Here is a 15,866-nt window from a genome sequence, read left to right on the forward strand (position 1 = left end):
GACCTTGTCCCCATCACAATTGTAACCTTGCAATATCAAGCCTACATTAAGGTCGGGCAAGTAGCTCCTGAGGATGCCTACAACATGTCCAGCTGAAGTGAGAGCTCCTTCCACTAGTTTAGCTTCAACATTTGTATGACGCTGCTCGGAGGCTTCAATCTTGTGCCATAGCTCCTTAATCTCCTTCTTTAGAGTTGCCTTCTCACCCTCTAAGCGCCCGGTGTACATGACATGATCTATAAAAATGGCAAGGCTTAGAGAGACCTCCACAGTAAAGGTACAAATTTACACAAGCAAGTTATTTTCATACCTTCATTTGCATCCCAAGGAGTTTTCACCTCTTCCTCAAGTTGAGCCACCATTGCCTTATAATGCTTGGCCTTGTCAAAAGCTTTGGCCCCCATTTAGTCGTCGGGTTGTTGATTGTCGGGACCAACATCTTTTCCCGAGAACAAATCTCCCATGTGCGTTTGATACTGTCCAGACAAGTAAATGCCTCAAATAATCTACCAAAAATGACCATAGTGGATACCTAGTCATGACCGCGGGGTGGGTCCCTGATCAAGTGCTCTTCGCCAGTGCTAGCCCAGACTACTATAGCCATCACACCCTCTCCTAATGGAGGCCTCTTAGATTTGCCCTTGGCTCTTGCTTTCAGGAAGGGTCACTATCGTGGGGTCAAAACCGTGGTAAGCATTGTTGTTTGAGTCAGTGTTAGAGTATGGGTCTCCGATGGCTCGGGTGGACTCAAAAACATAAGAATCACAGAGAGGATGCAACGGTTTATCCGGGTTCGGGCCAATCGGTGCCCTACGTCCAGCAACAAATGATCCTTATACTCAAAAGCACCCAAAATCAGGGGGTTACAATAGGGTTGTAGAGAGATTTGGTAGGGGGTTAGATTGATGCTAATCCTAAGGTTGCCTCACTATCGGTAGAGCCTTCCTCTCGTTAGAGAGGAGGAAGACGACGGGATGCGGTGGAGGAGCTCTCGGTGCTCCTCTCTGGGTTGCCTTGCTCTCAGTGCTAGGCAGAGGCCAAAGGATGGAATGGAATGGAAATGATATGTCTTCTGATAATTGTTGTAACACCCTAGGTGTTAGCCTTGCATAATTTGACTTGCATTGCATAAGCATGAGCATGAGCATCAAGCATTCATATATAAGCTTTTATAATTAAAACATATGATTGAAACATATGAAACATTGAAAGGTCCTTGTGTGGTTTTGGTAATTGAGTGACAACCTAGGTAGACTAATTGTGTTTATGTGAGATACACAAGTGATTAGTCCACAGGTACATATGTGTGAGCAACATATGCCATGAAGGTGAAAATGGCTTGGAGATGTTGCAAAGCTCACACATGTGATGATGAAGGAGCTCATTGCACATGAGACATGACATTGAGTCATGTGATCAAGGTGGACAAGATCAAGACAAGACTTGGCTTGATGGACCGGTTGCAAGCGTGAAGGGCAAGTCAGAGGCTTTGGAGCGATGGACCGCGTGGCAGTGATGCTTGAGCAAGACTTGGCGCCGATGGACGAAGGCAACGGTGAAAAGCAAGTGAAGTCAAGATCAATGAACCAATATGATCACGTGATGATATGAAATGGATCATATCATTGTTGATCGTGTTGGTGCATGTGTTGCATCGACATTGGAGGAGATGGAATGGAATGCGCAAGGAAAAGGTATAACCTAGGGCATTTCATTTCACCGGTCATAGGTGTGTAGAGAAGTTTATGACTAGGTTTAGGATAGATGGCCGTACTATCAAGAGGGGCAAACTTGTTTGCATATCGGTTATCTAGTGCCACTCGAGTGATCTAACTTTGCATCATCGCTAGGATCGGGTGGCGTGGCAAGTTGAGTGGCTAACACCCTTGAAAATGTTTGTGAAAATATGCTAACACATGTGCACAAGGTGATACACTTGGTGGTTGGCACATTTGAGCAAGGGTGAAGAAGCAAAGTTGAAAAGGAGTTAGTCGCGCTGGTTACAGAGTGACCGGATGTGTCCGATATTTGGCAACGTACTCAGCGACCAGACGCATCCGGTCGCCACACCGGACGCCTCCGGTGTGAATCAGCAAAATTGGTGTTCGGTGGAACAGTCGATCGAACGCTGGCAGCGTCCGGTCCGATGTGACCGGACACGTCCGGTCGTCAGTGGGTGCTTACTGTACTCGACCGAACGCTGAGGCTCAGTGTCTGGTCAGCTTCTAACAGACGTGTCCGCTAGGCCCTAGAGGCTTACTAGACTCGATCGGACGCAGCGGCTGAGCGTCCAGTCATTTTGGTACTGTGTGTCTGGTCGTCTTGTCAGAGAGCCGTTGGAGGCAACAGTGGGACACATGGCTGTCTGGCAGCTACCAGACGCGTCCGGTATAGCTACCGGACACATCTAGTATTCACGATCGGTGCGTCTTGTGCAGCGTCCGGTCGACCCAAAAAACGCCCAGTGAAGGGGTAACGGCTCTATTTATTTGCGGGGTTATAAATAGAAGCCATGGTCGGCCTTGGGCCAAAAGGAGAGCACACTAGAGCCTTGGTGGCTTGTGTGGTAGTGCTTGGGAGCCCTCCATCTCACACATACTTGATAGTGATCATCCGATTGTGTGAGTGAGCGATTCTAGTGCGATTGCATCATGAGGTTGCATCGAGTGGCACTAGGTGATCGAGTTGCAAGCTGGTGGTGCTTGTTACTCTTGGAGGTTGCCACCTCCTAGATGGCTTGGTGGTTGTCTCCGTCGAAGCACGCAAGAAGTTTGTGCGGCGCTCCGGAGAAGTGCTTTATGAGGGGCATTGTGCTCGCCCCACAGGAGCCATGAAGAGCAACTTTAGTAAAGCGTGTCATTGAGCTACCCTCACTTCTGAGGCAGGTTCTTGCGGCACCCGATGTGTGGGCTTGGCAGATGATGCCAATTAGCCGCCGAACCACCAAGTGAGCGGTCGACACAATGGGGACTAGTGTGTTGGCAAACACGTGAACCTCGGGAGAAAAATCATCGTGTCAACCTTGTTCTTCTTGTTGGTTTGCATCCCTATTACACAAGCTTGTGATTACTTTCATATATATTGAGCTTGTGTTGTTGCTTTTGTAATTAGTTAGCTTGTGTAGCTTGCTAGTTACCTTCTTGCTTGTGTAGCATAGAAGTTGCTCCCTTGCGTGGCAAATTTGGTTTGTGTAACCTTGTTAATCACATTGCTTAGTTTGTGTAGCTAAGTAATTGCGCTCTCTAATTTGGCATTGGTTGCCTTGTTATTGAGCATTGCTAGTGAGCTTAGTTGGCTTTGTGCTTTTGCTTACTAGCATGTGTAGGAGCTCCCTTATTGCTTAAAGTACTAGTGGCATAGGTTTGTGTGACCTTGCTCCTAGAATTGGTTAGGAGAGCTCTAGCTAGCCCTGCACCTTAGTTGCTTAATTAGTATCTTTGAAAAGTGCTAGAGAACATAGATAAAGGGATGTAGTCTTGACTAGACCGATAGTTTTAATTCCGCACTTGTTTCGGTTAGCTAACGCGATTAATTTTAAAAAGGACTATTCACCCCCCCTCTAGTTGCCATCTCGACCCTTTCAATTAGTATCGGAGCCTAGTCTCTCATTTGTGGTCTTCACCGACCAGAGAGGATGGCGTCTAGTGGGCTAGATGTTTGTGAGACACATTTTTTATGGCACAAACTTTGCACTTTGGAAAAATCACATGCTTGATCATTTTCGTGCAAAGGGACCTAAATTTTGGTGGGTTGTCACAAGTGGTCTCACCCATGTCTTGGACCATAGAAATCTCACCAAAGCTCAAAGAGTTCTCTATGAATTTGATGCACATGCTTGTTGTTTTCTAATGGATGCTTTGAGCTTTGATTTGATGAAACAAGTAAACATCAAGGGAACCGCTCGTGAGATATGGGAGTCCATCAAGGAAACCTTCGGTGATTCCTCCACATGGGATGATGGCAAATTCAAGAAGGAGGATGAGCCCAAGAAGGAGGTGCATGAGTGTGTTGAGCATAACCACAATTTGGTGATTGTGGAAGATTGCTCCACCTCATGGTCAAGTGATGATTATGATGATCGATCAACTACAAGTTCACTTGACAAGGTTGATGATGATGCCACAAGTGTTGCAAGTGATGATGCTACCCATTGCACACTTGATGGTGATGTTGGTTCATGCTCAAGCAATGATGATGATGCTACTACAAGCTCGCCAACTACACCACATTGTCTCATGTCACAAGGTGACACCAAGGTATCAAATGATTATGTGGTTGATCATGTTGATTCATATGATGAGCTTGTTAGTAGACTTGCTAGCATGACCATGTCTTTAGAAAATGAGAAAGCTAAAATATTGAAATTAGAAAATGAAAACTCATTTCTAAAGAACTCTTGTGAAGAATATAAGAAATTACTTGATGCTTATAAATCTTCACATGATGAGCTAAAATTGAATCATGAGACACTTCTTGCATCTCATGATGAATTATTAGAACAACATGCTTCTCTCATTAAAGTGTTTACAAAGAAACTTAAAAATAATGAGAGTTCATCACATGGGTCAATTGATCAATCACATATTATTGCTAACCCTTGTGATGTAGGGAAGAAGCATGTATCCACCTCTTGTGATGATTTATTAGATATGCCATGCTCTTCACATATAGATGCTTGTTCTACTTCTATGTCTTGTGAGACTAACCTTTTGAAGGTGCTACAACTCTCAAGTCACCTTTGAGCATATGTTGAAGACTCAAAGAAACTTTGGTGACAAGAGTGGAGTCAGCTTCAAGACTAGCAAAGTCAATCATCAAGAAAGCCGCAATGACATAAGTGGCATTGGCTTCAACAAGAGCAAGATCAAGGGCAAAAGATGGGGCAAGAGAAGATATGAAAGAGAGATGAAGAAGCAAGAACAAGAGAAGCTCTCTCATTTCATGTGCTTCAAGTGCCATGAAGTGGGACATCTTGCAAATGGTTGCCCCAATGAAGAAAAGCTCAAGTTGAAGAAAGAAGAAGAGAGGCTAAAGCATGTCAAGTGCTTCAAGTGCCGCACTTGGGGTCATCTTACCTCAATGTGCCCAACCAAGCAATTGGCGAAGCAACAAGTGAAGCCTCAACCAAAGCCACTAGTTGAGCAAGAGAAGACACCCCAAGAGCAAATCAAGATCAACCATGAAGATGGTGGTGACTTAATGGTGAAGAAGAAGAAAACAAGAAGGTTTGAAAAGGCAAGGCATCCAATGCAAACTCAAGATGCCAAGATGATGAGCAAGAATGAAGATGATAAGAAAGATTATGCTCACATCAAGTGCTTCAAGTGTGGAAATATGGGACACTTTGCCTCTAAGTGTCCTACCAAGCTTGAGAAGAAGGCTCAAGCAATCCATGAGAGGCAAGGCAATGAGAAGCACCACATGAGCAAAGAAGAGAAGGCTCAAGCAAAGAGAAAGTGCTACTCATGCCGGGAAAGGGGACACATGGCACATTCATGTCCCCTAGGTGACATTTCTAAGCCTATTTCAATTGTTGATAATAATGTGCTTAGAAAGGATGGTAATGGTACCTCTATGGTTGCTATTGCAAAACATCCCGCTACTCATACTAAGGCATCGCCTAAGTATGTTGCTCCTAACTTGAGAGGACCTAAACTTGTTTGGGTACCATCAAAAAGTGGATGATTGTTTGTAGATACCATCGGCATTGGAGACTTGTTTCAATTGATCTCACATTATTCATCATATGTTGAATCAAGTTATGAAGCTTAGCGCACATCCAAACCCAATGCCAAGAAAAAATTGAGTGAAGTCCAAAGTGCTATCAACATACAAGCGCTATAATTCAAGTTGTTGGTAATTCATTGAATATATTTGATGACTTGCAAATAATTGAGTTGAAGCTTGCTAGTTGGATGATCATGAGCCAACCAAGGTATATCTCTTGTTGATCATTTCATTTGGGTGCATATGAGATGATTGAATTGGATAAATATGCAATGTTGCTTGCTATGAGATGTTTGAATAGATAAATTAATTTAGTAGTCAAGTTTGGATTGATTTGTGTTGGATAAGTTCATAAGATGACATTTAGTAAGTGGATTGAATGGATTTATGTCTTATGGAAGTATTGAAACAAGTTAGTTTCAAGTTTGATTCATATTTGATGAAGTATAGCTCAATTGTTGAAATCTGTCCTATAATTGAGAATCTGAGCTAGCTATGATCTTAGCCATGTTTGAGTGATCAAAACTTATTGGAGTGGAATAAAAATTGATGTACATGCTCTAGACTTATGGTATAAGATGCTGTACAATTTTCATGAGAATTGAATAAGAAATGCTTCGGTTTTGGAGTGGATCTTGTAAGCTATAGTGCAGCTGTTTTCAACATGTAGCAGTGGTGGAAGAATTGAAATCTGGTAGCAATCTAAAAGTCAAATGAATCTCAAATTTTTACAGCTACTAGATAACTTAGTAATGCACACCTCCACCAAATTTCATGGTATTTGGATTAGTACTTTGGGAAATATGCATTTTTCTTTAAAGAGTACAGAATCTGCCAGAAAAGTGACAAATGTTGGATTGCTCTAGAGTCACTTTGATTGAAAGGTCCTCAAGTTGGAAACATATTTATAAGTAATTGAGGTACCTAAGTTTGGTTTTGATATGATCTAAAAGCATGACAAGCAAAGAGTACAAGGCCATTTGATTGTGGAGTGTACTTTGCACACATTCGGTACTCAAATTAGAAGATCAAGATCAAACTCAAGATAAAGTTGAAGTTTAAGTTCTAGTGACTATTGGAAATCATTTGGTAGAAAGAAAAGGACTTAAACAAGAAGAAAGAAAAGGACTTAAAGAAGGAATCAAGGTTACTCACCAAGTTAAGTCCATCACTTGGATCAATCAATCAAGTCATTTCAAGTGAGTATCAAGAATGATTCTTAGAGAGAGGTCACTTCTCCCTAGTGTAGGGGCTTGCCGCCTATGTGTAGGTGAACCAAGTGTGGTACTTGGAAGGCTAACATGGAAGTGGTGATCTGAGGAACATTTGAGATGCTTAGTTGAAGCAATCAAAAGGGTTGATCAAGAAAAACAAGCAACACCTAAAAGAGAGCTAGTCATGATATTTCAAGTGGTATTCTCAAATTGATGCTCTCATGCAAGCAAAGATCAAAAGATAAAACAAGCCAACCACAACAAGAAAGTGCACTTGATCATAAGTGGTATTCATTTCATATGGGTGAAGAATGAAATTCAACATGGTATCTATTGGTCTTCACCAAGCTTATAATTGGACTTCACATTGCTATTGGAGTAATGAATTGGAATCTATGTGACTATCCTCTACTTCAACATAGCAAAGGTATCATTGTAATGTGCATGATCATTTCACCCCTTACTAGTATGCGGTTAGTGCATATAGTACATGCTTCATAGGATCATGCATAACAAATGAAATGCTTAAATTCATAGCCTACCACTATTGTTTGAATGATTACTTGATCTAGTGGTTAGTACATGAATTTGTTCATGAGCTTGTGAACCCAAGTACTTGACTCAATTTGGATTGCTAACAAGTGACAAGTACAACATTAGCAAGATAACCCTTGCAAGAGGTGTGAAGAAGCTTGTCATTGATTCAAACCGGACTTGGAAGCTTAGGCAAATCAATTTAGTTCAAGTCAATCATAGAAGCTCATGATAGTGATAAGAGTACAAGCACAAGACAACAATGCAAATGGATATCTAGTTTGTATATTTCAAATGGTATCTAGACTCAAGTATTTTGTCAAGAATCTACAAATAATGTCTAGATCAACTCACAAGTGATATCCTATAAGTGGTACTCATGAAGATAGCAAATGTTCAAGAAATGGTTTGTATTGAAAAATCCAACAAGTGGTTCCATACTAGAAGATTCTTTCAAGTGATATCACATCTACACATAATATCAATCATGCAAGAAAATGGTTCCACAAGTGATCCTCAACTTTAAGTGATCATCAAATAAAGAATGCATCCCTTACCTACAAGAGCTCAAGTATATCAAATGGATGACCCATGCTATCACATAGGGGGAGGTGTCTCACAAATTGGTATCAAGAAAAGATCCTATATGTGGTATTTCAAGAAGCCTTACACAAGATACAAGTGGTACAAGTTACAAGTGGTATCTACAAGTGGTGTCATTCCAACAAACAAGTGATGTCCATAAAAAATGCAAGATTCAAGCCTCAACCATCTACCCCAAATGCATACCTTTGCATTAATGAGAAGCACACCTTTTATGGAAATTGATGACAAAGGAGGAGAGATTGTACAAAGATATGAAAGCTAATGAGGACATTCCTAGCATTCACTCATCTTCAAATGAAACTCCACTTGATAAAGCTGGTCCAATTACAAGAAGTAGAGCTAAACAATTGGAGAAGGAAATTCATTCTCAGGTGAACGCTAACCTTATGTTTAATAATCAGTTTATGTTGAATGAGCCTATGCTTTTGAGTTCTTGTTCCAATGTCCTTAGGAATGATGGAGTGTATGAACCAGCATGGGATGAAGATGGATTCAAGCCTCTGGACATTTGAACCAAGAAGCCTATGGTGTGCAAGAATAAAATGGTGGTTCATCACCTTTGCATGGAAATGCAACCAGAAGCTAGATGACTGATACATGGTACGAATTCCAAGCATCACCATGGACAGAATACAAGGAGTTAGATGGTGTTCTATATGTGGATGGAAGCATCTTCAAGTCTACTTTCCAGCCCATCAAACGGCTCATTATTTGGACTTCCCAATAAAGAGTTATGCTCATTTTAGTAACTGCTATCAGAAGCTAAAAGACGCACGAACCAGCCACGAAATCCACTAGTGCATGCGCATGCTGCCATTTACTCCAAGCTGAACATCCCTATCCCTATATATATCTTGTACTAGACAATGAAAGGTCAGATCTTGATTAGCTGAATTCAGAATATACAAACTCGTGGAGTTTTGTTTATGCGTGAGTCTTGAGAGGCTTGCAAACTTGTTCTTTCGATTCCTGAGGGAGTTGTAGAACGCCGAACTGCGGTTCACCCAGTTTGTGCCTTCATGTCTATACGGCGTGATTGCGTGGGCTGTTCGTCGGTACGTGGAAGGGTGATTATCTCGGTAGTTCATCGCGTGGATAGCCTCGTGGTGCATTGCCTCTTCACCAGGTTGCGCAACAACAATTTATCAAGTTCGCAGATCCTATGAGAAGATCGGGCCACAACAACTTGCTACACGTGCTGCATAGACGTGTGCACATCATCTGGTATCAGAGCCTCTGTTTACTCGTTAGGATTGTTCTTGTTTTTGGTAGGGTAGAGTTTATATACCTACTGTCCACTAATAGCCAAAAAAGAAAACCTACAGCCCAAATTCATACATGCTACTGATTTTGTAGTTTGCTTTATCGAATTTTAATCCTTTAAGATTTGTCTAGTTGCTGAATTTTTCTTTTCCACATCATTCTAGTTGTTATCTTTGTTCTAATCATCAAATCGCTTGCTGCATGTACCCACCCATCCCACCCTTGTTCTGATCGTCATTGCTTGCTGCATATATATAAATAAAAAAACCCCCACCCATTCCACCCTTGTTTTCTACCTGCCACAAATTCCCCACGCGAGTTTCTTGTTTTTGTGCTGCGCCGTCCATCTTAGTTGATCCTTATGTGCCCCTTTAGTTGAAAGTTGTGCTGCGTTTCTCACAAAGGTTAAAAGAAGAGATGTATATGGGTCAAAAGAAGGACTAAAAACAACGAGTTCTTGTTCAAAAAAAAAGGAAAGAAAAGAAATAAAAGAGAATTGTGTTCAGCACACCACAAAGGGGTTTGGGCAGCAACAAGTTTCGGTTGGTGCAATTGGTGTTCATCTATCCACTTCCTACATCTTGTTCCTTTCTTTGAGCATCTTTTCCTTTATATTCAGCAACTTAGACTTGAGTTCTTGGATTATTATTCGGTTTTGCATTACTACATTTCAGCGCATTCCATTTACATATTACCCCACCAAGCTCCACTTAAAAGCACCGTGAGCTGTTGCACCATAGTCTCTTCACTCTTCCACTATAGATTGCAGCCCCGGTTCTTGCCCTTTCTAGGAAGAGAAAGAACTTGTTCAGCAAGTGGTGAGGGAGTGATTCCACATATATTCTACATATATATTGTCCTTTTTTCCCCTCTACTAATATGGCAGGACGTGGAGATGGTGCCGCTGTTTCGGTGGAGGAATTCCAGGAGCTGCGTACACAAATGAATGATTTGATGCAACAACTATAAACTCTCCAATTGAACATTCCTCATAGAGAACCACCACCAAATGAGGATGATGACAATGAGGATAACGAGGCACCATGTCGTGCCGCTGGTCATGGACATGGACGTGGTGGGTTTGGCCATGGTTTTGGTCGTGCTCGGCGCGTTCTAGTTGGAGGTAGAGATTATGATGGTGATGATGATATGTTGTCTGACATGGATGATCATCGACATGGTGGTGGCCATCATGGTTATCGTGACCGCCATCGTTGTCGTAATGATGATGGTTTAAGAAACGTGAAAGTGTCTATTCCCCCTTTCAGCGGACAGGAGAATGCTAATGCTTATTTTGAATGGGAGACCAAGGTGGAACAAATATTTGATTTGTATGAATACTCTGCTAAAAAGAAGGCAAAGCTTGCAGCCATTAAGTTTAAAGGCTATGCCATAACTTGGTGGAATCAGGTCCGTACTGAATATCAGAGAGTTGGGCATGTTCGTATAACTTGGGAAGACATGAAGAGAGAAATGCGACGTTGTTTTGTTCCAGCATATTACTCTCATGATCTACATTTGAAGCTGAAACGTCTTGTGCAAGGTACTCGTACTGTTGATGAATATTTTCAAGAATTGGAAATGTGTGTACTTCGTACAGGGATAACTAAAGATGAGGAATCCACAATGGCTTGGTTTCTAGTTGGCCTCAATAAACCCATTGCTGATAAAGTGGATATGACAACCTACACATGTCTCACCGAGTTGGTTCATTTTGCAAAGAGGGCTGAAAGGCAAATTGCTACGTCTTACAAATACAATGCTTCATGGCGTCATTCCCAACAGCAAGGGGATGTCACACCTCAATTCCAATAGCAAGGAGCTGCAATGCCCAAATCCTCATCTCGTGGAGCAAATAGATATCTTCCAACTTCTTCCAAACAATTGGATGTGAAAGGTAAAGCTATGAGTTCATGTCAGCCCACTTCTTCTACTACAGCCACCCAACGCAAGACAAGCAAGATTGAGTGTTTTAAGTGTGGTGGTCATGGGCATAAGCAAGCTGAATGTCCCAATCGTCGTACTATTATTGCACTTGCTGATGGTTCTTATGATTCCCAAAGTGAAGAGGAGGACGAGTTTAACAATGTATTTGTAGATCTTAATCTTGACACTTGTGAGTATTCAACAGAGGATGGTACATTTGAGCTAGGTCTAAATTGTTTAGCCATTCAACCCATTCCAACTTTTGCTCACAATGACCTATTACAAGATGTTGTTTCTCCATCTTTTGACGAGATTACTAGTGATGATTTTGATGAGTTGCTTGCTGATTTTCCTGATTTGATGTGTTCTATAATGAACACACCATCTCCTTCTTTGGTGGTGAGGCGAGTTCTTTCCACTCAATTTGTTGCTGCTGAACAAGGACAACGCCATAATTTATTTCAATCCAGATGCAAAGTGAAAGGACAAGTGTGCCGTTTCATCATAGATGGTGGGAGCTACAATAATATTGTTAGTGCTTTGCTTGTTGCGAAGCTTGGCTTGTAGCCACGTCGCCATCCACATCCATACCATATGCAATGGTTGAATAATTCTAGGATAGTTAAGGTTTCAGCCATGATTCATTTGTCATTTTCCATTGGTGATTATCATGGAGAGGTGGATTGTGATATTGTCCCCATGCAAGCATGCCATTTGCTGCTTGGTCGGCCCTGGCAATTTGATGTGGACTTGGTGCATTTTGGACGGTCTAACAAACACACTTTCATTCACAATGACAAGAAGGTGGTTCTTATTCCATTATCTCCAGAGGAGATACATGCTTCAGATATGGCTCGCAAGAAAAGAGAGGAATCTGACAAAAGAAAATTGAGTGAGATCCCCAACACAAGTAAGGGAGAGAGTTCTAACCCATCCAGCCACATAAAGACTCATGCCAATCCTAAATAGCCATGCCACACTGAGTGTCTCTTTGTGAGCAAGAGTGATATGAGAGAAGTGAGAAACACCACAGCCCCATTCTTTGTGCTCTTGCACAAGGAGGTCCTACTTTCAACTAATGATTTACCTTCATCGCTGCCTAGTGTTGTTCTTGATCTCTTATAGGACTTCAAAGATGTTTTTCCTGATGAGATACCAGCTGGACTTCCTCCACTCCGTGGAATTGAGCATCAAATTGATTTGGTACCAGGCGCTTCTCTTCCAAATCGTCCAGCCTACCACACCAATCCCACAGAGACAAAGGAAATTCAGCGATAGGTAAAAGAGCTTTTGGACAAAGGGTATGTTCATGAATCCTTATCACCATGTGCTGTTCCCGTTCTTTTAGTTCCAAAGAAAGATGGCTCTTGGTGCATGTGTGTTGATTGTCGTGCTATCAATGCTATAACTGTTCGATATCGCCATCCCATTCCATGACTTGATGACATGTTAGATGAATTGAGTGATTCCATCATTTTCACCAAGATTGATTTGCGTAGTGGCTATCATCAAATCCACATGAAACTTGGTGATGAATGGAAAACAGCGTTTAAAACTAAAATTGGTCTCTATGAATGGCTTGTGATGCCATTTGGCTTGACAAATGCTCCTTCAACTTTTATGCGCTTAATGAACCATGTTTTACGAGCTTTCATTGGCAAGTTTGTAGTTGTTTATTTTGATGATATTCTGATCTATAGCAAATCATTTGATGAACATCTTGATCATATCCGTCAAGTACTTGCTGTTTTGAGGGAAGAGAAATTGTATGGCAACATTGCTAAGTGCACCTTTTGCACAGACCGTGTTGTTTTCCTTGGCTTTGTTGTTTCCGCAGATGGTATTCAGGTTGATGAAGAGAAGGTTAAAGAAATACAGGATTGGCCTACACCTACAAATGTGAGTCAAGTTCGAAGTTTTCATGGTCTTATAGGTTTTTATAGGCGTTTTGTTAAAGATTTCAGCACCATCGCTGCACCCCTCAACAATTTGACAAAGAAGGATGTTCCATTCAAGTGGGGTGATGAAAAAGACCAAGCCTTCAATGAGTTGAAAACAAAGCTTTGTGAAGCACCGCTGCTACAACTTCCTGATTTTGGTAAGACATTTGAGATCGAATGTGATGCAAGTGGTATTGGCATAGGAGGTGTACTACTTCAAGAAGGTAAACCTGTTGCCTACTTTTCTGAAAAGTTGAATGGTCCACATCTGAATTATTCTGTCTATGATAAAGAGCTTTATGCCTTAGTTCGAGTTTTGGAAGTTTGGCAACATTATTTGTTACCTAAAGAATTTGTCATCCATTCTGATCATGAAGCTTTGAAATATCTAAAAAGTCAAGGCAAACTGAACCATAGACATGCTAAATGGATTGAGTTCATTGAAACATTTCCCTATGTTGTAAAACATAAGCGTGGAAAAGATAACATTGTTGCCGATGCCTTATCACAGAGATGTGGTTTGGTTACACAATTAGATACAAAAGTGCTTGGTTTGGAATCCATTAAAACACTCTATGCAGCTGATTCTGATTTTAAAGAACCTTTCTCTCATTGCATTGCAGGAAAAGGCTGGGACAAGTATTATGTGCATGATGGTTTTTTATTTCGCACTAACAAACTATGCATTCCAGCCTGCTTGATTCATCCGTTTCTTTTGTAGGAAGCACATGCTGGTGGCTTAGCTGGTCATTTTGGCGTCAAAAAGGCATTGGACATGCTCTCCGATCATTTCTTTTGGCCACATATGCGACGTGATGTCCAGCGACATGTTGCACGCTGCATAATCTGCTTGAAAGCTAAGTCCCGCCTTAATCCCCATGGTCTTTATACTCCATTACCAGTTCCGAATGTACCTTGGGAAGATATATCCATGGATTTTATTTTAGGGTTACCTCGGTCTCAGAGGGGGAGGGATTCTATCTTTGTTGTTGACCGATTCTCTAAAATGGCATATTTTATTCCATGTCATAAGAATGACGATGCTTCACACGTTGCTGATTTGTTTTTCAGGGAGGTCGTTCGTTTACATGGAGTACCAAGGACTATTGTTTTAGATCGGGATACAAAATTTCTAAGCTATTTTTGGAAGACGTTATGGGCTAAACTTGGTACAAAGTTGTTATTTTCCACCACTTGTCATCCGCAAACCGATGGGCAAACTGAAGTTGTCAACCGTACCTTGTCCACCATGTTGCGTGCTGTGTTGAAAAAGAATTTGAAGTAGTGGGAAGACTGCCTTCCACATGTTGAATTTGCTTATAATAGGGCAGTCCATTCCACAACAAACTTTTGTCCATTTGAAATTGTTTATGGGTTTAAACCGCATACTCCCATGGATCTTTTGCCTTTACCATTACAGGAACAAGTTAACTTGGATGCCGTAAAGAGATCCGATTTTCTCAAGAAGCTACATGATGAGACAAGAAGGAATATCGAGAAGAAATCAGCACAATATGCAAAGCAAGCGAACAAAGGTAAGAAGAAGGTTACATTCCAGCCCAGAGGCCTCGTGTGGTTGCATCTACGCAAGGATCGATTTCCCCAACAGCGCAAGAGTAAGTTATCTCCTAGGGGTGATGGTCCGTTCAAGGTTTTACACAAGATAAATGATAATGCTTACAAAATTGAGCTGCCACCTGAATATTCCAATGTGAGTACAACATTCAATGTCAAAGACTTGCTTCCATTTGTTGGTGAGCCTGAGTCGAGGACGACTCCTTCTCAAGAGGGGGAGGCTAATGAGGACATTCCTAGCATTCACTCATCTTCAAATGAAACTCCACTTGATAAAGCTGGTCCAATTACAAGAAGTAGAGCTAAACAATTGGAGAAGGAAATTCATTCTCAGGTGAACGCTAACCTTATGTTTAATAATCAGTTTATGTTGAATGAGCCTATGCTTTTGAGTTCTTGTTCCAATGTCCTTAGGAATGATGGAGTGTATGAACCAGCATGGGATGAAGATGGATTCAAGCCTCTGGACATTTGAACCAAGAAGCCTATGGTGTGCAAGAATAAAATGGTGGTTCATCACCTTTGCATGGAAATGCAACCAGAAGCTAGATGACTGATACATGGTATGAATTCCAAGCATCACCGCGGACAGAATACAAGGAGTTAGATGGTGTTCTATATGTGGATGGAAGCGTCTTCAAGTCTACTTTCCAGCCCATCAAACAGCTCATTATTTGGACTTCCCAATAAAGAGTTATGCTCATTTTAGTAACTGCTATCAGAAGCTGAAAGACGCGTGAACCAGCCACAAAATCCACTGGTGCATGCGCATGCTGCCATTTACTCCAAGCTGAACATCCCTATCCCTATATATATCTTGTACTAGACAATGAAAGGTCGGATCTTGATTAGCTGAATTCAGAATACACAAACTCGTGGAGTTTTGTTTATGCGTGAGTCTTGAGAGGCTTGCAAACTTGTTCTTTTGACTCCTCAGGGAGTTGTAGAATGCTGAACTATGGTTCACCCAGTTTGTGCCTTCATGTCTATACGGCGTGATTGCATGGGCTGTTTGTCGGTACGTGGAAGGGTGATTGTCTCGGTAGTTCATCACGTGGACAGCCTCACGGTGCATTGCCTC

General features: G+C 41.6%; 1 protein-coding gene across 1 annotated transcript; it reads left to right on the plus strand.

Moving 5' to 3' along the window:
• The first annotated feature begins 14,603 nt into the window (after positions 1 to 14,603).
• LOC136483199 (uncharacterized) lies at positions 14,604 to 15,260 on the plus strand. The gene has a single exon (XM_066480261.1). The coding sequence runs from the start codon at positions 14,604 to 14,606 to the stop codon at positions 15,258 to 15,260; it is 657 nt and encodes a 218-aa protein (XP_066336358.1).
• Positions 15,261 to 15,866: the final 606 nt, after the last annotated feature.

This window comes from Miscanthus floridulus, chromosome 9, assembly GCF_019320115.1.
Source record: "Miscanthus floridulus cultivar M001 chromosome 9, ASM1932011v1, whole genome shotgun sequence".
Classification (NCBI taxonomy): Eukaryota; Viridiplantae; Streptophyta; class Magnoliopsida; order Poales; family Poaceae; genus Miscanthus; species Miscanthus floridulus.